The 21172-nt window shown below is 40.0% G+C and overlaps 1 protein-coding gene across 1 annotated transcript in view; it reads right to left on the reverse strand.

The window, feature by feature from the left end:
• Positions 1-263: 263 nt before the first annotated feature.
• tmeff1a (transmembrane protein with EGF-like and two follistatin-like domains 1a) overlaps positions 264-21172 on the reverse strand; it is a 113815-nt gene continuing 92906 nt past the window's right edge. The window contains exons 7-10 of the mRNA XM_030751987.1: positions 12370-12429; positions 6419-6545; positions 6003-6164; positions 264-3304 (exon numbers count right to left, since the gene is read on the reverse strand). Coding sequence (XP_030607847.1) covers positions 3220-3304; positions 6003-6164; positions 6419-6545; positions 12370-12429 — 434 coding nt within the window. The 3' untranslated portion in view covers positions 264-3219. The remainder of the gene's footprint in view (positions 3305-6002; positions 6165-6418; positions 6546-12369; positions 12430-21172) is intronic.

Raw genomic sequence — 21172 nt, forward strand, 5'->3', positions numbered from 1 at the left:
TCCAGTGACTGATCACAAAGGTCACCTTAATCATTTGTGTCTGTAGTCGTACCACACACACACACATGCACACACACACGCGGTTTGTGTTTAAGAAAAAAACCATCATTAATAATCACAGGACAGTGGGTGTGCTGTAAGATGACAGCATCAGTCACGAGAAGAAACACATGAAGAGGAAGCTCACAGGACACTCGATAAAATGACGCCACAGCACTCGAGCGTACATTAAAAAAACATTTTTTCTTTTTTTATTTCATCAGAGACCAAAAATAGCCTCTCTGAGTCTACATGCAGAATATTAACATGTCAAACACATTCTAGTCACATTTAGAGAAGTCACGGCTGCAATGGTCGACAACAAGTAGAAACACGTTGCTCAGCAGAGGGGTGGGGGGGCTGACCTACGACCTGTAAGTGTAGACTAAGACGGTACAGAAAACTTAAAATCAGAAACATACAGAGAAGGAAACAAAACTCCCTGGACCTCAGCACAGCCTCAGGATTTAAAGTCAGAGGGTGAAATCTGGTGTCGTCACCTGGTCGTTTCTCCTTAAAACCTCACCTTCCATTGGAGGTCAACTCACTGCCTTTAGCAGCAAAATACAGCAAATTATTTACAGTTATTCAGGAATTCCCAGCATATTAAATGAACTCAAACCCAAAGGGGTTGGACTGGTCTTAGTGGATGACTCGTGACCCCGTGGTTGCTGGTGAATGGTGTGATTCCGCTTGTTTCTGAATGACATTAGAAGGTTAAGAAAATGTTAAATATATCCAAATTGTAGTAACTGGGAGTGAAACCAACCAGCAGTTTTGTTTGTAGGAAATACATGACAATATTTCTCTTGTGCACATATTTCCATGAGCACATTTTCCGACCAGCTTTCACTTTAAATACGGTTTAAATGAATCAGATTTTAGTGAAACTTGGAGAAAAAAACTGGCATTTAAGGCCTTCTCTGACCTCCTGAACAAAAAGAGGCTTAATTACTACAACATGGCTTTAAATAAAATGCTGTACCTGAATAAATGTGAAAATCAGAAGCTGACAGTTACACATTTCAGTGAAAACTTTAACACAATTGCCAATGAAATTATGATAATGTGACAAAAAAAATTACAAAGCTTGGTTTAGAGAATATAACAGGCAGTGTTACAGTTAGATCAGGGGCACCAACACAGAAGTCATTCACCAGATGATACGCACTAAGATCCCATTGAAACATCGGTATGACTGCATTTGGAGCAACTCTGAAATGTATTTTCTTGTCGTACATCGCATTCACAAAAGAAATACATGATACCAAATTAGCTACGACTGCTCTTCTGATGGTATTACTGTGGATCATGTCCACGGACAGCTGGAGGCAGCACGGCCGTTGTTCCTCTCGGATTCCTCTGAAGTTGCTGCATTTTAATCCAAATTAACACAAAAAAGATGAAGACGTCCATCACTCGGGCCCTAGCAGATGCAAAGCCTTAACAGTGACCATGGTGCTGCCGACTCATTTAGGGCTTTGTTGCTGTGTTTGAGCACATTTTCAGGATCTAAAGGTACTGCCAGGTACGGCCTTCCAGCTCTTCTGTTGGGAGTTTTCCTTTTGGGATCATGAAATAGGTGAAACTGCCATTAAAAAAAAAGACTGGATGATGTAACTTTACATTGAAACAGAACAAAAAAAAGGAGGTTTGAATAAAAGGGAATGAAACTGCAGAATTTCCTGATAACTTCTGATAAAGTCATCGCTGCTAAATGATTGAGGGTACTGCTTAGATTCCTCCTCCTTATACGATCGTATGCCTAGGGGAATATTTTTTGTTCCAAAAAAACTTGTATTTGTGCGAATAATGTAAGGCAAAACTTTGCTTTGCATTTTATCTAAACACACCCTGACACACATTTTCATACCAGGAGAAAATTGCATTATTTTCTGTTTGTACTGTGAGTATTATTATTGTGTTATTTTTTTCTTGTGGGATCCTCTGTGCTTGGAATGTCTCGCCGAGGGGAAAAAAACAAAACTGAAAGCAAAATTATTATTCCCTCACATTCAAAGAAAATCCTTGATCACAGCAACCAAGACTTCTTCCATTTACATGAAAATTATCATCAAGACATTGACCTCGATTTGTAGTCCAGCCCTTCCTTTACAATCTTGCATACAGCATTCTTGCCTTTGTGTTCATGGCTTTACTGGTTTTACTCCAAAAACGTCCGTTCATTAATGACGGGTGCAAAAGCTCTTTGTCTTTTTCCTTGTGTGGATAAAACCAATAGACTGATTTCCAAACAATACACATTCCTTTTTGGAAAAAACAAAAACTAAAAAAAAAAAAACAACCAAACCCTCTGACTAACGCCTTCGCCCTCAGAGTCCTCTATCATCAGTCCAACTTTTCATATTCCCACCGCCACCGTACGGAGGAGTAGAGGAGCCATCGAGGTCGACAACTTTTCCTTTTAAAAAGTTAAAACTACACCACAGTACACAGTTATCACAAGTCATGCTAATATACAGAAGCTACGGTTCTGAATAAAAGTTAACATAAAAACCTCCAGTAAAAGCTACTTTCAGGAAAAGAGTTCATCAGAATAATAAATTATTAGCTTGCTTGAACACAGTGAAGTCTTTACATGGAATTTAACACCAAAGAATGAGTGTAAACATATTTATGTGACCAGCTGGGCCCCTCGCACCTCCCACAGAAAAGGACGGAAACATAAAATCACACTGCATTTGGTAATCAGCTGCACATTATTAGTAAAAAGCGATTAAGAAACGGGGCAAAGAAATATAACTTTTCAATAAATAGCACATTCCAGAGGGGCAGATGTTACTCTGTTAGCCAGCTAAACAAAGATACCGCAAAGCATTCAACAAAACCTCGAAGCAGTTAAATGAAGACGGCAGTGATGGCGGCGGTGGTGTAACGTGACAGCGGGTTGTGTTGATTCGGCTCCTTGTACTACATGCCGCATTGGAGAAAAAAAACAAAATTAAACAAAACAAAAAAAAAAACTTGATGCGCAAAATAAATGCGCAAAAAATTCCATCCAAAATTAAAAGGAGGTAAATTAAGGCCCCTGAAATAAATATTCTTCTTTTATAACAGTTTCCAGGAGAAAAATGAAAATTTTCTACACCTACTGTTAAAAAATGGTATATTCCCGCGCCGTAAGAAAAAATTATCAAAAAAGACCACCAGCAAACACAGCTATACCATCCTGTTGTTCGTGTCTGAGGAAAAGTGTCCGAGGTTTTGTTTTTGCCGGCGACCCCTGTTGTTCTTCGGGCATTTCCTGAAGACAAGACAGAGGGACAGACAGAGGGACATTTTGTGTCTGTTAGCTTCTTGAACTCCAGAGTACCTGCTATCATTGGTATTCAGTGAATCTAAGTCCCTGTTTACACAAGAACATATTCAGTGGAAATGGTGTCATTTTACCGTTTTCCGAAAAGTAGCACGTTCCCAGGGAAACGTTTAAAATACGATCTCCAAAACGTAAGACGTTGAAATCCTGCCACAATTTGGTGATGTGGATATAGGAGTTGCAACAATAAGGCGCATGTGCCAGTACCCTTGTTTTCAAGAAGTAGCGTTTTCGCCCTAATACATGGGAACGGAGATTGGAGTGTTTCGAAAACGCTCCGCTCTGGAACCCGTTTTCAAAAAGTATCGTGTTCTCAGGTAAACTTTATCATTTTCATCTGAAAACCTTGTTGTGTAAATTTGTCCTTAGTGTCAACATCTGATCTGATTATTATACAGTAATGTGCAAAAGATTTGAGCCACCCCTAATTTCTTTATATTTTGCTTCCAAGGAACCAGGCTCTTCATTTTTTAAAGTGATCGTGAGCAGTAGCTCTTCAGGATTTCTGAACCTCTTTTAAAGTTTGTCTTTGTCAGGCCACTTAACACTGACCTATGAATCATTTAAGCAGAAAAAGGCACCCAACTCAAATGAACCAGTGCTGAGTCTGCACATTACATTTTAGCAAAGAAACTACTTTAACCTGTATCTTCAGGCAGCCTGTTACAAAAACATGCCACTTGTTCCCAGTTCTTCAGTTAAACCTACAAAGAAGTGATTCCCAAAGAGACATTTGCCTAAAACATAGATCTCAACATGATGTGCAGTGTGCCCTTAAGTGGAGGAGTCTACAAAAAACTACAGCAGATGAACAGTAGCTGAAAACCCCACCTGTCACAGGACCTGAGAAATGCATCTGACCCTGTTGATCCATGCAATGCTGGCAGAAGCCTCATCAAAACAGATTTCAGTGGATAGGTGGCCAGATTAGAGAAGTGGACTGAAAATCAGTGGTAACATGTCCCAGTTTGACATTTTTGGTAAATGTACAGAGGAAGTCAGGAGGACAGTCGGGGTCTACAATCATCTGTGAACCACGGTGGAGGCTGTGTCGGGACTTGGGGCTGAATTTCAGCCAGGGGTGTTGGGATCTTTTCAAAACTGATGGAATTCTGAACACAAAAAAGATCAGATTTGATTGGAAACAGCTTCATGTTTCAGCATGTCAATGATCCCAAACAACCTGCCAGTGCAGTTAAAGTACTTGTATAGAAGAACACAAGATGGGACATTGTCAGTCATGAACTGGCCTCCCGAGAGTCCAGATCTCAGCATTACTGAAGCAGTGTGGGATCATTTTGACAGAGAGCAGAACAAAAGGCAGAAACATCCAAAGAAGAGCTCTGAATGTCCTTCAAGAAGCTGGAGAAAGCTGCCTCAGAGAGTTCAGGCTGTGCTGAAGAATAAATACCATACCAACTTTCAGGCTGGTTAGATTTGAACAGACTTTGCCTTCCATGTAGGTTTGAGTGTTTCAATAAATTGTTGCACCTATTTCCCATTTTCCAAGGAAAATATAAAAAAATAAGGGGAGGCTCAAGACTTTTGCACATTACTGTAAACTCCCTCAATCCAATCAGAGGACTGCTAAGATCAGTCTTATTGGAAAAAGGATGAAAATGAAAAAGGGCATGAACTGTCTAATATGCTTTACTGAGCAGTAAGTTTTTGTGTCTGGCAGCCAATAAAAGCAAACCAAGACAACAGCGCTCGAAAACTCAAACTGTGTCTTTTAGTAGTCGTTTTAATGCCTAAATCTAACAAAGTTGCTTTTAATCATATTTAATGACGTACGTTAAATTAACAGCGTAAAAAAATAAGCCTAAAAAATCTCCACTGACATGAGGAGTGAAATGATTTGCACCCCTGCCAGCCCTTCACCCTTCCAGCCTACAAATGTGCACTTTCTATTAAAGTATTTGTTTTGTTACAGCGAACAAAAGGCACATCCAAAAAAGAGCTCTGAATTTTCTGTTACTGCAGGGTCTTTAGCTTACAATAAAAAGCGCCTTCAGGCGAATGTTGTTGTGATTCGGAGCTTTATAAATAGAAATGAACTGAACTGAAGTGAATGTCCTTCAGGAAGCCTGGAGAACTGTTCCTAAGACTACTTAAAGAAAAGACAGAAAGATGCCTCAGAGTTCAGGCTGTGCTGAAGAACGAAGGTGGTCGGACAAAATATCGACTGTTTCAGTGAATCACTGCACCTATTTTACCCATTTAACTTGCAAAACATAAAGAAATGAATACAGTACTCTTTATGATTTCAAACAAATTCTAGCTGAGTCTTGTGGAAGAAATATCACCTGTTTTTTTCTGTTTTATTCATTAAATACCAAATAATGTAAAGATGAAAAACCTATGAAAGCAATGGTAAATACTACAGTGTAAATAGGTGTTTTAAATACTATAAAACACATAACAAACTATTAATTCATCCCATAGCTGAGAATCAAATTTGCTCCTTAACTGATCTAAACCACCTACTGTTATGTCACTTTGCTCCTCAGTGAATCACATCGTGTATCCCAGGAAAGACTTTCTGTGATATTTCAATCATCAGGATCTAATATGTTCCCTCAGATTTGGAGCTGTATATCTTCACCTTTGACCTGAGTCTCCTTACCTTGTGATGCACATCACCACAGCAACAATAATGGCGATCTGCACGGCGCCGATGATGGCGGCAATTAGGACATAGTGCAGCTTCTGTCCACTGGGGACCACGTAGAGGATATTGAAGTCCTGAGGTTCATCACACTGAGGACCTTTGTATCCTGCATCACATCTGAGTCACACACATCACAGGCTTTATTTTTAGTGCCACATTAACACCGACTATGCAATAAGAAGCGTACTAAACACCGCTGTGGTGTGAGACTGTCACATGTTACAGACTGTAACAGCTGTGTGTTGGTTTCATCATTTAAAGTGGACATATTCATTTTCCACCGTCCTAAATACTTAATACATCCTTAACGACACTTCATTTAGATTTATGTCACAGGAATACTAACATTAATACTTGAGGCGGTTACAGACCTGCAGGTGGCCATGTTGTACTTGTTGATCTCGCACTTTCCGTGAACGCAGAAGCTGGCGAAGCTGTCGGCACAGGGGATCGACATTCCCGGGTAGAAACCTTCTCCGTGATCCAGAACTCTGGTGTCTGAGCGCAAGTGAAGAAACAAGGAATTAAAGTGTGAGGTGCTGATTGGTCGGTTCTGCACAGGTGAGAGTGATTTACATTTATTTTTTACATCAGCCACAATCTTTCCTAACTCATAACACAATACCTGTAATTAATGGTTACATTTTACTTATTAGCCTCTTTATTATACTGGATTTATGTATGTTTGTTTTTTGTTATTACCTTTCTTACCTCATTTACTTTGTGATGCATTTATTTTGTGTTTTTCATGTTTGGCTCAAATGATCTCACAGCAGTTTGTGAAATAGTCACCACCTCGAATCTACTGATTTCTGTTTCTTATTTAAATGTTGAAGAATTTCATCATGAATTTCCCAACATTATTTTGTGTCCCTAAAAATAACTTTTCATCTTCTTTTTCTGCTCTCATATGTACATGAAATGAATATTTTACATTTTAAAAGGCAAATGAAGCCTGTATAAGGAGGTTGGATTGATGATGGTGGATAAAGTAATTTTGCTGCTCATGCCACAGAGTCATAGCTTCATTATATAATCTCCCTGTACTTCCCCCATATTAACCCCATAATGCCAAGTGTTTCATATTTGACACGTGAGTTTTTATGAGTTTTTGAGACTTTTACATCATCAGTAAGACCCCCCCCCAAAGAAAAAATGATATAAATTGGGCATTTTTAAGTAATAAATTGCAAAAAAATATAAAAGCCTTATGTGGGAAATGTGATACAAATTAAAACTCGTGTACAAATGATTATTTAATTAATTTTTTAAATTCAATAAATACAGCTTCAGGCATTAAAGTGATAATTTTATTTCAACAAACATCTTTTGTCATAGTTTTGAGGTTTTTTGGGGGGGACTGGATCTTCTGTGTTTTCTGATTATGCTTCTGCATTATTTGAATTTTCAGGTTAATGTCTGGTTCTGTTCCCGCCGTCAGGCTGGAGTGTGCGTTATTCCTCGTATCCCTGTTTATTCCTGCCTCCCTCGTGCTTCCGTGTCTGGTTTAGTCCTCGCCTCTGTGTTTATCTTTTGTGCTTTGCCAAGTTAATCCTGCCTCCCCGTTCACTCGTGGCTCTCTTCCTGTCTTATTTTGACAGTCTCTTGTCTCGTGTGCTTTGGGTTTAGTTCTACTTCCTTTGTGTCTTTATCTGCGATTAGTTTCAGCTGCTCTGCCACCTGTTGCCTGTTCCCTCATGGTTGTGTGTTTCCTGAAGAGTCCTAGTTTCTGGATTATTCGCTCCTGTTCAGTAACTCTGTGTATTTTTGTATGCTGTGAAAGAACTCAGCATTAAAGCTGCTTAATGTTTCTGTCAGTCTGAGTTTGGGTCCACAGCCTGCCTGCTACACATTATTCTATATATATAATTAATAATTAATAATTATGTTTGGTACATCAGTGCATTCGGATCATCGTACCGATTGTGAAAACATTTTGTTTTTCCAGTAATAATAAACGAAGTGTTGTGTTTCAAATAGAGCCATCTTCTGTGAGCTGCACCGTTGTATGAGGATATAAATCATAATAAAAAGTCGTGCAGAGCGTCTCTCTTCACTATAATTCACCACAGTGTTAAAGAAATAGCTGACAAAGCAGCTGTGCTGCTCATTAAAATGACTCAAGTGTTATACACCAAATCCACATTATCATACAGGAAGCTCATGCATGTGTGTGTGTGTGTTCGTGTGTGTGTGCTGTTTGGCACATTTATGCCAGCGATGGTGACATTTCCTGGATTTATGAGCTTAAAGAAGTCTGAGTGCTGCTGATCCAATGTCTCAGAGATTACGAGGAAAAAGTCGAGACATCAAACTGTTGGTTTTCTGAGCTCCGAGTTTTTTAACCTGCTGAATCTTTTCACTTTAAAGCGAAACTCATCAAACAGTGTGTTCGTTGTAAGCTAATATAGCCCCGTTTTTATCATCTATAAATATTTCCAAGAGCTGACCGAATCTGATTTACAGACTTTACCTTTTAATCTTAAGCTTTAGCTCGTTAGGACTGTGTCAAATCAGGGGATCAGTACATTTTTCACACACCTACATGTATTACTATGTACAATAACCCATTCACTATAACTATTACATAAAGGTTGGCAGTGATTTTGTACTGAATTTCATTATTTAGTCTATTATTATCAATATTTGCCTCTCGTTTACAGTCTGAATATTGTTTCTGTCCAAGGTTGCTGGTTGTTGTTTTGAGCTTTCAGAGTTGATAGCCAACCTTTTCTAGTTTTCCTTCTGCTCATGATCAGAAACATCCAAATACACATTTCCTGATCCTGTCGTGTCTCACTTTCACTTTAGATGAATAATCGCTGACACTGACGATCCACAGTCAGAGAGACGTTATATAAGAGAGGAAAGTTTGATTATAGTTATACTACGTGCTGTCCTTAACTAAGTACTACTAACAGCTCCACACACATGAGGAAAAAGAGAAACTACTGTGAATGTAAGTGACAGAAATCAGTGTCACCCATGGAAGACTAGTGCAAATAACACCAATACATTTTTCTGTTATGATGCTGAAATCAAATTAGCTTCTTATGAACGTGTTGCCTTGCTTGAAGCTCTATAAAAACAGATTATGAGCTGTATTAAAATGATCAAAGTGAATTTAGTGTTCACCAAAATTCAGTTTGCATTAGTTACGTCTGTTGCTGTATTGCAGCATTCAGGATTATCAGGAATTATTTTATTTTAGTCACATATTGAAAGCCTCGATAAAGGTGGGAGTTATATCTGGATTGTCTCTCCAGCAGTACGACTAAATATGATATTTTTAACCAGATGTTCTGTTTTATTTGATGGACATAACACAACATAGTAAGGACATATAAGGGAAAGTATCTAAAATGAGCTTTTTGTAGTTTATATTCAGGACACTGTAGTTTTACCACAGCAGAACATCACACAGTATAATGTCTTACATTATACTGTGTGATGTGACAATAGTCAAATTCATGTCCAATGTTTTCCATGAACGTAAAAAAAAATAAAAATAAGCAGCTAGAAAAGGAGTTAGGAGGTAATTTAAAAGGTGCATGTAGCTGCTGTGACCGTTGGGAAGCCTTGAGCTTAAACCTTTAACTGCATTAGCTTTTTGAAACCAGGCGTCATGAGCGAGGCACAGTTCTGACTGAAACTGGGGGATACCCTGCTTTATTCCACTTCTGGACACCAATGGGACCATAAGTTACTAAATGAACATCATATTGCATTAAATAAGACCTGGAACTACCAACAGAGCCCATAAACCCATCAGGAAAATGTTTAGTGAGGCCACAGATAAAGTGAGCAGCAGGCTAATTTTCCCATAGACTTCTACATAATCTGGGTTCTTTTTACCATGAGAGCAGTCGCCCCCTGCAGGCCATTAGAAAACATGCCAGTTTAAGTGATTTATGAATAGTTTAAATCCGTGTTTTACATCCAGTCTGTGGTAAAATTGTAGACAAAAGGTAGACGTAGCCTGCGGGTCTGAAAAGTGAAGCCAGTGCAGAAGTACCTTTTTTATTATTATTATTTTACCAGGTAAAATGTTTGAGAACCTTAAACCTGCATTTTTTTAATGAAAGGGGTGATACCTGTGGCTGGTGCTCTGGTGCTGCGGTGACCACTTCCCTGGTGGGTTTATCAGCTCAGTCGTCCCTTTTTTCGGGTCATACTGAATAAAACACGAAGTCCATTTTGTAAATTTTGGTCACTCCAAGATTCAGAAAGGGACATCTTTTATACTGTCTGTGGTAAAGGATTGTTTTTAAAGGTTCTTTGCAAGTGAACTTTTTCATGTCTTGTATTCCCTCTTTGAGTTCAGCCTTGTTAACCTTTCACTGTCTTTGGGAACCTTGAGTGATGAAAGCTTGTAGTGAAGGCAAAGAAAGGACATGCTGTGGTTTTATTCATTCATCACTGAATGATTTATTTACTCGAAGGACAGGCGTGGATGTGGTGAAGGTCACCTGAGTGAACCAGAGAAGGAAAACTCAGCCCGTTATCAGAGGCAGAAATATGCTGCTGTGTCCTTCCCCGTTTCTGATGAAGACAATGCAGCAGTTTAATCCGGTGCTTCTTTTGTCCAAGTTAAAGCTCGGAGTGAAGGAGCAGTGCAGGAATCATTCCCCCTGAGACATCTCAGTCAGTGATATAAATGCACGGAGAGCTCTGCAGATCATAAAATCCTGCAGATTTTGTTTCATCTCCTCTTTGATCTCCAGACTCAGCACTTGCACCGTGCAGCTGATGGTTAAAGCTCTGAAATGCCCTCGTTCTGCTCCGCTAATCTGCATGTTGACTTATGAGAAATCACACAGTCACACCAGGATCAGGTTTAAAAAACTGTGTACTTTCTTTCAGATTCACAGTGGTGCATTTTGATTTCCAATTCTTTGTTTCCTGCCCCCCTCTGAGGACCTTATTGTGTATTAAGGAGATTTTCATTAGGCTTTATCCTGTCGTTATTGCACCTCAGCAGGTTCAGACGCAGGTTAACGGGCTGCTGAAAGGCTGCAGGAAGTTTTACTGCATTAGAGGCAGGAAAAGTGGATTTACAGTGCGGTTATATAATCTGAGCAAATATAAACAGAGTCCCTGAGGTCGTTAATGTGTCGACTGTTAGCCGTTCTAGTAGCTTAGCTCCATGCATATCCATCACATGGGCTCACATCGACAGATCAGGCTGAATAACAAGGAGATGGACTGCCATAAAATTCAGTTTATGCTCCTGTGTGGATGGATTGTACCCTCTAATTGTTCATTTAATGCCATCGTTAGGTCAACACACCTGTGCAGGCATCAGAATATTTTATCAGAGAACACAGGAGGCTGTGTCTGGAAATCTGCACTGACAGAAAAGTCCATCCAATAATAATTAGATTTATGAAATCAGTCTCCGCATTTCATTCAGTGACATTTGACCTCTATATCAGTGTCGCTGTCGCCACATAAACACGATGCTAATGACGCTCAGATGGTAGCAGAAGGGTTTGAACATAAAAAACCAGATTGCTGTACATGTATGCACAGATGTTTATTTGGTGTTATTTGCTGTCTGTAATTGTTCCTTGAAATTGCACAACTTCTTTCTAATTGGATAATTCTTGATGTGTTTTCCACTAATGCGTCTAATGGAGGCCGGCTCCATTATCTCAGACTGCCATGTTAAACTGTCCAACTTTACAGCAGAAATAAGCATGTTTACAGCCTGCACCAAAGAATAACCCCTTTGTAACAACAGTGCGGGTGAATTTTATATATGCATGACCTATTTAAATTTTATTAAGGTTTTTAAAGCAGCTGGGTGTAGCTGCTAGCTCTCTGCCAGGCTAACTAGAGTCACTGAACTGGACCTGTCATCCATGCCCCTTCTGATGAGTGAAATTCGAATGCTATATTTAACGCTAATTAGCATTAAAATATAGCATTAGGCACAGTTAAGGGATGTAGCTTGTCAGCTAGTGTTAGCTGATAACTTACCACTCCACCCTGTTCTCTAAATGTGTTTTTGCTGCAGGATCAATGCTGGAAACCATAAATCTAGTCTAGGATTTTTTTTTCCAGCTATGAAAAAGGAAAATCATCTTTCATAATAACAAATTTTAAAAAATGTAATTTTTGCTAAGCTAGATGGAGATTTGAGGGTGTGTTGCAATTAATATGTACTGTTTAGTACCTGAACCTGTGAACGCAGGAGCAGAAGAAGGGGTGGGGGGGGGATCAGGTTACAATAAACTGAGATTATCCTTTAACATGCAGGGACAGCCATGCAAAAAAGAAAAATGACCCATGGTGAGTCCTTTTGGAACAGCTTCCTTACCGAGGACATTTCCTTTGAAAGCGGTGCCGTCATCTTTCTTGCCCGGTTTTTCTTTATCAGCTGTAGAGGAAACAGAAGGATGGAGTCGGTTACATTCACACACTCTCTGTAAATAAGCACCAACAGTTTGTTTTTTTCCAACATGGTGGAAAAAACGATTTCAGTGTTTTCACCCAGGCGATGGGTTGAGATCATTTTTATTTCCTCGGGTGGAACTGCCATTGCCTGACCGCTTGACTTCCTCTTTGCTGTCTTGTATCGTGTCTTTTGTGATCTGTTTATTGACTGTGTGCGTGTGTGTGTTGTTTACTCTTCAGGACAGACTAAAGGAAGTGAAAGATGTCGGGGGATGTTTACTCGCCGTCTGAGTTTCGCTCTGTTAGTCAGAGTCGAGATGTGAAGGGTCATTCTGATGGTTTGTGTGTTTGTGCGGCCAACAGTGGTGGGTGCCAGTAAACAAAGAAGCAGCAGGGTTTGGTTTCTTGTGTTGTGGTTATTTTCCTGTCGACAGGCTTCATGTCTTTATGCCGTCTGCAGGAGGGTCTGCTGTGAATGTTAAACAGGGCGCACACACACATGTTTGTCCTTGTATCATTGTGGGGACCCTGCCATGCATACTGGAATCCCAGGACCTTCACTTTAACCTTGTTTAAAAAAACACTAAGTCAGACTACACAATATTTATGTCATAGGGTGGTCACTCTGTTTGATCATGTGACTTTAGTGTCACAAATTTTTGGTGGTGAGACCTGCATTATGTCATCAGGAAGGCGGTGCCAGGAGCATATCTGTGGGTCACTTAGTAGAAAAGATGGGCGTAGCTTCCAGGTCTGAAAAGGGAAGCTAATGTGAACGTACCTTAAACCACCAATTTCTTTAATGTCCACCTTTAATGAGGTTATGGGCTCAATTATGGGCTCTGTAATTTATTTCAGGTAATTTTAATATTAAAATTATAAATTCATTTCTTAATAGTTTGGTCATTTTAGATATTAGCTTGTTGTTGACAAGTTGTTAGCAAATGAGCTTCTGGTTTCAGACTGAAATACACCCCTCGCCTGATATACAGTTTCAAAACCCTAAGATGGCTCAACTTGAATCCTCATAATGGGACTTCCCGAACCGGTATGTGTTCGAGAGGTGGATTTGACTGGTAAAGTGGTTATGTCACAGACTTTGAAAGTTCGCTACGAGATGAAAATAAAAAAACTTAGCCAGGTTTGCTTTTTTGTCAGGAAACCGACTTGTAGCATTCAAAAAGCAGCATTGGTTCAGATTTTGACAGTATAAGAAAGAAATTGCTGAACAAACAAAACGCCCTGTGACCGCCCAGAGCGCCGGCGCCCCCAACAGCTAACTGCATTTAAATGTCAGTGTAACTGCAACCACATATGATAGAGCAATAATTCTTTTCGCATATGAAACCAGAGAATTTACACTTACATATATACATTCAAAATGTCCCAGAGCGCTGTATCTGTCCTCTAACGAGTTCGCAAAAATTACATAGAAAGCCCTAACAACAAAACGTACTCCAGATGCTTTATTGTGTGCATGTACAGCTATGGTAGTTCTGTGTCAAGCATACAGCATATACATACAGAAAATGAGCTTCAATTTCTTGGTGGGTTAGTGCACTTTTGAGCTACTTTATGTAGTTACATTACAGTACAGTACAGTAAGCATTCAGATTCCTGTTGTAATAAATTTATACAGAAATGTATACAGAAATGAAGTAAAAGTATTTTTTTTAAAGAAATGTTCCCTGTGAGTGATATTAATCAATATATTAGGTTATTAATACTAATACATTACTGTGTGAGAGCTATTTTACTGTGAAAACTTAAAGTTTACAGGTTTCTGAGCTGTAAGCCCATCCAAAACATGTAAAATTTTAGTGATGATGAAGTAACATTAATATCGTAATAGTAGTATCATAATCAATAAAGATTTCTCTACTTTCACTACTATGAACAAAGTTCAGCACAGCCAGTTTCTTTGCATTAGCTGGCTTGATAAACATGACAGCAGTTATCAACTTTCTCTGCTTTAGGCTCAAATAAAAAAGGGGCGATTCACTGGTCATATGACTTTTATTCCACACAAAAGAATCCTTATACGAGTGCTGCCTACTCCAATTAGAGACCTTAATAAAACACTATTAAACAAATTAATAATATGGTAAATAAACTAAATAAAAAATATAACTGTGAAATGCATTGTTGCAACAGGATGAGAAATTAATGCTGCAGAAAATTGTTAATCTTTGAATTTAGTGGACTGAGTCATAAAGTAAACATTTTAATTTGAGTTAATTGGTAATTCTACTGTGATGGCTGCACATTAGCGCTCTGATACTTTAAACTCAATACATTAAAACATTATAATAGATCAAATAAAGGAGACATGGAAATCACTTTAGTTTGATGGAACGTGATGCAATTTATTTTTATTAGTTATTAAATTATTTAATTATTATTTAATCTATTGATTGAACAGGTATTCTTGGTTTGTGTTCTAGTAGCTGCAATTCTAGCTACAAAAAAACCTCTCACCAGTAGATTAGAATCAAGCAGAAAAACATTTATATATTCTCTGCATCACAAAACGTTGCAGTTCCTGACAATTTTAAACCAAAACTCTGAACATAATCTGGTCCCAACCAGGCTACGTGTTCAACATCAGTTACCATGGTGATTTTGCCAGGTAAAAAAAAAGAGCCACATTCATGACACAAGCTCGAGAAGCTTGATGTGGCTCACTGAGCCATTGCTCTTGCTTTGTAGTACACCCGTTTTTTTAATTGAGTAAACTAAACCTGGGGTAAAAACCAGCCGTGCCTGAAACCTTTTCCAACCTACAACCAAACCTAAAGGAAGATCTGTTAAAAAAAAACACCTTTTAAAAATGTCCCTATAACACCATAAAATGCATGTGTTCCTCACATACATATACACACACGCACACACACACACACGCACACACACACACACACACACACACACACACACACACGCACACACACACACACACACACACACACACACACACACACACCACACACACACAGAGCCAAAACAAACACACTCATCCATTTTTAATGCTCCATCATTCCTGAGGAAATATTGACAGAACTCTTTGTCTCTCTCTCACACCCCCCCCCCCCCCCCCCCCTTTCATCCCTCCATCAGCACCTCCCTACAGCCTCAGCTTCCTGTCTTCCCTCTTGCTTGCCCTTTTGGTCTTTGCAACATAATATTACAGAGAAAGCTGCATGAAATATAAAGAAATCTTAATTACAAAATAGCCTGTTGATGGAAGAAATTACAATGTGAACAGTTAAGATATTTAATACTGTATGACCAAAAGTACGTAGACACCCCTGCATCTTCTTTTTTTTTTTTTTTAGTAATTTTCCATAATGGGCACCATTATGTAATTTTATTTAATAAAGCAAATTTAGCTGTTTTTGTTCTGCTACATATTGTGAAACCAAATACACAGTGTAATTTATAACCAACAGTAAATTGATAGCCCGAGCTGCTAAGTTACCAATATTGGACTTAATTTGCTTTTCAACTCCTGCATAAAAGCTTGAACTACTTCAGATATTTGGATTCTTATCTATGATGCTAAACCACTAGTGGGGATTTTCCAAATTTGTTGTCATCTACATGAAGTACAAGGATTCATCCAACAGTGGGTTTGGTCTTATGTAAATTTAAAAAAATAGCAACTTCATTAAAACAGATCAGTCAGGACCGCTATAGCCAAAATAAGTTTGTACTTTCTGAAGGTCATGACAACAAATACATTAACTAAACTTGAAAAGGACTAGCTGAGGTAGAGGTGGGTTGCAAAGTGGCTGTAAGCAAGCTAAAGGGCTAACTAACCTGGCCTAAAGATTTCCCAGGTGGGTGGTAGTAGGGTATCAGCTGAGCTTTTATCGGTAAATATTTAAGACACCCTGATGAAATAAACAAAAGCAGCTTTTGTCTCATGTGATTGTTCACTGTGACCTCATTAGTGATTTCTGGATCCAAATCCCACCAAAAGCAAACAAACATTGGAGCACCACTGAGAGTCAGAGTTGATTTGGCACAGTTTTTTTTTACATCAGATGCAACCCTCCATTATCCAGGCTTTAGCACCAGCACTAGCAATACGCTAGCTTGTGGCCCCGAGGGTTTTGTGTCCGGTCTCGAACCGTCCAAATATGTTGATTAAAGTTTATCCTCCAGGCTAAATGAATGTCTGAGATGATCCATCCACAACATGAGTTTAGTCATTAATGTGTTGGTATTTGGTTTGGATTACTTTCTATGAAAAAGTCCTGATCCTAATAAATCATGAGCAGCATTAATGAAAACCTCGAGTGGCAGAGAATGAAAACCGAATCCCTTTTGGGGTTGTTATCACATAAGCATATATGAGCCAGAGGTCCAGATTTGGCCACCACTCCAGTGAAATAACAGGATTTATGTGTTCAAATCCTTTGAATTTGGTTTCTTGGCTTTGGTGAAATGAGGTATTGGCCTGCTGCCTCAAGGAAATAACAGATCAGAGAAGGTGGCAGGTGTTCTTCACCTCAGGGCGCGAGACACCCACATCCTGCCCCACCACCGCTCGGCCCACCATACCACCCCCTCTCCTCACCTGCCACCTCACTGAGCCAAACAGATCACCGGCAACCTTAAGGCAATAACCACTGACAAGAAATCCATAACTCCTCCTGGGCTAGGGTCTCCTGCTGGCGCCTGCACAGAGTGCATCACCAGCAACCAACACATTGTGATTCAAGGTGAGTCCATCAACATAAATCAGACCAGCGGCTCTGAGCTTCACGGAGGCCGGAGGAGCTCTGCGCATTGGCACAGCCTCTGAAAAACATCACACACCAAACTGTGACTGCAAATGAGGTTTGCATCTAACACTTTCACCTCAGCCTCGCCTCCTCTGAGACGAAGAAACCTTCACTGACGGATCAGAAGAGCTATGACTCATCGTGACGGGGTCCATAAACAGATGCTCTGCAGAATCAAACATGGGATTAAATATATAAGACTGTGAGAAATGAGTCAGAAAACGAGGGAAATTAACAGACTGCAGAAAGCTGGAGGACACCGATGAACCTTCGGACTCCTTTTTTGGCTTGAATTTATTTGAAAAATTTTAAAGCTTCTGGGACGGGAAATCCTACAACAGCACCGTGAAAAATGAACTTTTACAGTGAAAAAAGTTAGAAGCTAATTAGCTTTAAGTTCATCCAACTGTTAAGTCCAAGTTAGAGTCACATCATGCATTCATAAACTGACCAGCAACATCAAAATGATCAGATTAGTTTCATTTTCTCCAACAGTAAAGACAAAATGATGCATCAGTCTTTGTCTTTAAGTCTTCCTCTGTGACGAGATCAAAGGAGAAACTCAAAGACTGCACATATGGACCTGTGATTCCTTCAATGTACAGAACTCTGTGGGGGTTGCTACTTATTTATAACCTCAGTGCACACTTTCTTGATCAGTTTATGGTTTCAATCACTAGTTTGACACATTTCTTATGATTATGGTCAGCCCCTTTTATAGACCCTTTTACTGTTTGTAAACAGTGATGACGTAGGTAGCGATGCGCGCGCATTTTGGAAACGGAAATACGGCGGAGTTCAATAGCGTTTCAATCTACCAGAAGGGATTAGCAACGAAAGATCGTGAAAACTATCTGCAAAAATTTATTTTGACCACCGGCAACCGACTCCGATCCCTGTGGTATGTTAGCAAGTGGTCCACTATCCGTGGGCGGATATACCCAGCGTATACACCGGAGAGAAGTTGCAGCACATACGAGTCACTGGATGCTTACAATTATGTTGTTTGCGGCCGTGTACCGAACACCAAATATCCTGACACAGACTTGGAGTTTTGTTTCTTGAAAGGAGAAGTTCTTCCAAGTCAAATTTGGTGTACCATGACATCACCAGCTGGTTTATGCTCCCTTGAGGACATTTTTGCAGTCACCATCTTGGCTTCTGAAACCAGAAACGAGCGACTTGTTAGCCAATGAGCACACACTGGACGATCCTCCTTTCTGACTCCATAATTTATGAAAAAGGCCTTAACGTGTGACTGAGCCCATAAACTCATCAGAACTGTTTAGAGGTCAGAGCCGTTCTTCTTCAGAGGCCTTTTTGCACCCACAGGTGCGTCCCCCTGGTGGCCACTAAAAAGAATGCAGGTTCGAGGTGCTTCTGTGTTTGCTTCACTTTTTTAGACCCAGAAGCCACGGCCATCTTTTATACTGCCTGTGGTAACTGGCTGCCCAGAGTGAAGGATTATGGGTATGCAACCTACCCAGACATGCACTGTCCTCCATGCAAACTGCAGGCAGTCTGCTGCTGACCAAAGCAACCACAAGGAGTTTTTCAGTGCAGCGCCACGAATCTCTTGGTGACTGGTTTCACCTAAAGACAGCCAGCAACCTCGTGCATTAGACTGTTTTCTTACTAGTTAGCGTTTGATTTTCTTATTTAATTGATTAGTAAATTAGTGGCCACGAAAATGGCTGTCATTTATATACAGTCTGATATTAGGTAAAAGCTCTGCGTCTCTTACCTCTGCAGATGTTTGTCTTTAAGTCGCAACACACCAAACTGACTGTGATTCCTGCCTGGAAAGCTGATTTCTGACAGACGTTATTTAAACCTGCTGTCAGTGCCAAGCAGTCCCTGCATGTCAGATTATTGCAGGATGTTAACAAGGTGTGGATTAATTTCCTGCGGATTAAAACTGCAGCTCCTGCATGCTTGATTTGTTTCTTAATTGAAAACATCGGTGATTAGATGCATTAATTTGTCTGACACGGTTTCAATAACGAGGCTGATTTATGAAACGGTCACAGTCGTGCAGTCAGCGGTACTCGGCGAGGCCCGGACGCCATCAGTCCTGCATTTTACTGCATCAGCAAGTTAATGTGAAATAATGACAGCGAGAGAAATAAGGCTCGAGCTGGAAGATTTAAACAGCGACACTCTGCAAGTAAAGAAACTTTTTTAAACAGAGGCGGAAAAAAGGGAACGAAGAAGAAGAAGGAGGATTAAAACAAAGAAAGACTGGAGGACGAAACAAAAGGAGAAGGAAGGAAAAGTGGACTGATATGGATGTATAAATCTTTTCTTTCTTACAAAGAAAAACAAGGAAAACAAGAGGCAAAAAGAAGGAATGAAAGCAGGAAAAATAAAAAACTAAATGAAATTAATTTGGGGAAAAGAAGAACAGATGAAGATGGAAAAACAAATTACAATGAAAGTTTAGCCCAAATCTGCAGGTTTTATGGCTCATCTTTGTCCTGCTGTGGTGATGGCCCACCCACAACCCGTCCTAACCCATGTTACAGCCACATCTGCCCCACGCAGCATTTTCCAGAGCCATAACTGAGCCATTAGATTATCCCCAAATATGTCCGCTATCTGGGAAAGAAGGAAAGAAAAGGAGGAAGAGAATGAGTAGAAAAGGGAATGAAGAACAAAGTAAAAAGGATGGAAAGAGGGAGAGAAATTAAACAAAGCTGACAGACCTGAAAGAAAGATGAGACAAAGTGAAGGAAATAAATGAGGAAAGGACAGAAAGACGGCACAAAGCAAAGAAATATGAAGGCAGAAATAAAAAAAGGAGGAAGAAATAAAATCAGAACAATCAGGAAAGAAGGAAGAAAAATAAAAATGTTTAATAAGCAAAAATAAAGAGAAAATAAGAAAAATCAGAGAAAAAGTGATAACGTGTTTTTTTCTTCCATCTAAAGAGTTTCTCCTCTCAGGACGGTTTACGATGAGCTTATTTGATAATCCACGCAGCTGAAGGCGGACGGTTTCTGAGACTCAATCAGATCACCATGGAGGCGTCGGCGGGCGGATTTCTGTCTGAACGCGGTGACGGCGCCGAGAGCCTCTCTCGACTGGCTGCGGTCGAGGTCAAAGGTCGTCACGGCGGATCAGACTGTTTACAGATCATGATGGAAGTACCAGCAGCAGCTTCTCTGAGCCACAGGGAACAAACAGTGAGGGTTTACTACACTGCAGCTGCAGTTTGTTCAGCCAGGCTTCAGGTCCCAATCACGACCTCATCCCCTGTCTGTGCAGTACGATCCCAGGACACGAGCTGCCTGCAGATTTGTGACACTGCTTCCTTTAACCAAGCAGATCAAATCTAATTGTTAGATTCATTATGAATCGGGCTACTCTTTGCACCATTACCACAAATATTTGGTCCGTATTTAGTGCAGAAAAAGATGTGAGGAAAAGAAGAAAGTTCTGGTGATAAAGCTCAGCTAACACACAAAGCTCCCAAATGTTCTTCTTTAGTGAGAGCATTTGGTTAAAGTACCAAAAGAAGGAGCATCAGACTCAAAAATGGACAACAGCATCAGACATAACAAGCAGGATTTTCATTTTTCCACTGATGATTCATAAACACGAATCCTGACTTTGGAAAACAAGAACCGAACTGGAGCGTTCGGCCGGTTCTACGCTTATCTGTGAACGTTCATCAAACGGTTCTGGGGACACAGGAAAGCGTCTGAATGCCATTAATAGAGTTCAATTAAGAAACCAAAACTTTATTAATAAATCTGCCTGCAGAGACAGCGATGGCGCCCCCTGTGGCTGTAGGGGTGGCTGTAGCTCAGGAAGTAGAGCAGGTCACCTACTGATCGGAAGGTCGACGGTTCGATTCCTGGCATGCAGCTCAATGTATCCTTGGGCAGGATACCTAACCCCAAGACACAATGTGTGTGAATGTTAGCACTTAGCTTA

The sequence above is a fragment of the Archocentrus centrarchus genome, chromosome 17, assembly GCF_007364275.1.
Source record: "Archocentrus centrarchus isolate MPI-CPG fArcCen1 chromosome 17, fArcCen1, whole genome shotgun sequence".
Taxonomy (NCBI): Eukaryota; Metazoa; Chordata; class Actinopteri; order Cichliformes; family Cichlidae; genus Archocentrus; species Archocentrus centrarchus.